This window comes from Idiotropiscis lumnitzeri, chromosome 9 (assembly GCF_059441095.1).
Source record: "Idiotropiscis lumnitzeri isolate Australia: NSW breed Sydney's pygmy pipehorse chromosome 9, RoL_Ilum_1.0, whole genome shotgun sequence".
Lineage (NCBI taxonomy): Eukaryota > Metazoa > Chordata > Actinopteri > Syngnathiformes > Syngnathidae > Idiotropiscis > Idiotropiscis lumnitzeri.
This window is the reverse complement of record NC_142399.1, coordinates 22,173,368-22,175,228: the sequence shown is the minus strand read 5'-3', so window position 1 is coordinate 22,175,228 and position 1,861 is coordinate 22,173,368. Positions and strand designations below refer to the sequence as shown.

The following is a 1,861-nucleotide window of genomic DNA, read 5'->3' as shown; positions in this document are numbered from 1 at the left end:
AATGACATGCCTGACTTCAGTGCAGGCAATAGGGTTGAGTTCCTAATGAGTTACTGCGTGTCCTGCGATTGACTGGCAAATAGTCAATGGTGAAGTCTGTCTTTTATCCAAAGATGTGATAGGTGACATCTTAATAGAATGAGCAGTAAGAAAGTGGTTGGACTGTTTCTTTCAGAGCAAGATTCCATTTTGTGGTGTTCAAGGAAAAACGGTGAAAAATAAAGAAAAATACTGCCAAGCATTACAAACTATTGAAATAACATATTGTTGACACAATTTATGTTATTAATGCACAATACAGAAATATTATACAACCATGTATAGGGGTCAGATAGTAGCTTCTTTCACACATGTACATTTCCGGTCCACAAGATGACAAATATCACTGATACCTTAGAAGGATTAAACTATGTTACTGTCAAAGAAATTAGGTTGTCATGTTATCAAGTTTCAAACTTTGCTTACAGGTCATTTGATTTGCAAGTGAACATTGTACCCTTGTTATCCAGTGTTAACAGAAGTGCCTGCACTGATAGGAAGAGACAAGCCAGACGCTCATTCTAGACTGATACGAAGTAAAAGTGTCTGACATCCAAGGACACAAACTGAAGTCACACTGACCGTTATGCGAGGGGTGTTTCCATTCTGTATGAGTTGCATATTCAAATTGCTTTGCTGCGATACAATAAAAACCATGCGGGAGCAAAAAAAAACCAGTAGCTTCGCCCCTGACTGCACGGGGCTGCTCCGCGCGAGACACAAAGACAATCTTGGCTGGTTGATTCATTTTGTTCAGGCTTGTTTTAATAGAAACTTCCCTGACAGTTACAAAGCGAGTATAGCTTATTTTTATCATTTACATTTAAAGTAAAAAACAAAACCATAATCATGTTCCTAGGTCTCAACATGTAGTGTGGGATATCTCTTCAACAGGGTGTTGGTTTGTTTTGGTGTCAGTCGTCCTGCCTGAAGATGAGTCGCTCCTAATATATTCTTCATTGAAGCCTGCAAGGGAAAAAGAGGATTTGTTACCAGAGCTTTTTTAATTCAGTATATATATTTATATATATTAGGGGTGTAACGATACACAAAATTCACGGTTCGGTTTGGTTCGATACATTAGTTTCACGGTTTGATATTTTTTCGAAACAATCTTTTTTAATTTATAGTTGATTGAAGCTATTTGTTTAAACTCAAAAGCACACATTTTTTCATTTAATTAAATCTATTTTAGCAACACCTGACTCGTTTTCTGCTGCGCGTACTTAGCAACATATTAAAAAAAACAGCACCATGAAAAAAAATAAGAATATTGTACGAATACAAAATAAATTACCTGAGAAATGACCCATCATCTGTGGTGCATTCTCAGCAACAGATTACAGTATATGTGGCAAATAAACAGCTCCTTAACAAATAAAATTTAGACTATGCTTATCTTGTGAAGTATATATTCAGCACCATTAACTTATTAAACAAAAACAGGACCTTGAACTTAAACTCTTGGGTTAAAGATATAGGCTATATATGGTATGTAAAAAATTTAAAAAAATATTTATTAGAACATTTCTTTGTTTTATATATTAAATTCATATTTACCAGTCGAGTATACATAAAAACAATTATCTTCCTTAATATCACAATTTGAAACATCGTTTTTAAAATTTGAATCATTGTAACACAAACTCATCCAAATGCAGTAGTGTATCATCGTGGGTGCTTGACTGTATTTTCAGAATAGGCAGAAAATAAACACTTTATCCCTTAAATTATTTTTTTAAACCACTGTACTTTGTATACAAATAAAGATGTATTGGAGTGCATTGCACAACTACAAATATTTTAAATTAAATAAATAAAA

General features: G+C 33.7%; 1 protein-coding gene across 1 annotated transcript in view; it reads right to left on the bottom strand.

Annotated features, from left to right (window-relative positions):
- Window positions 1-246: 246 nt before the first annotated feature.
- Window positions 247-1,861, bottom strand: part of chchd1 (coiled-coil-helix-coiled-coil-helix domain containing 1) — a 5,231-nt gene continuing 3,616 nt past the window's right edge. The window contains exon 3 of the mRNA XM_088305618.1: window positions 247-1,005. Coding sequence (XP_088161744.1) covers window positions 895-1,005 — 111 coding nt within the window. The 3' untranslated portion in view covers window positions 247-894. The remainder of the gene's footprint in view (window positions 1,006-1,861) is intronic.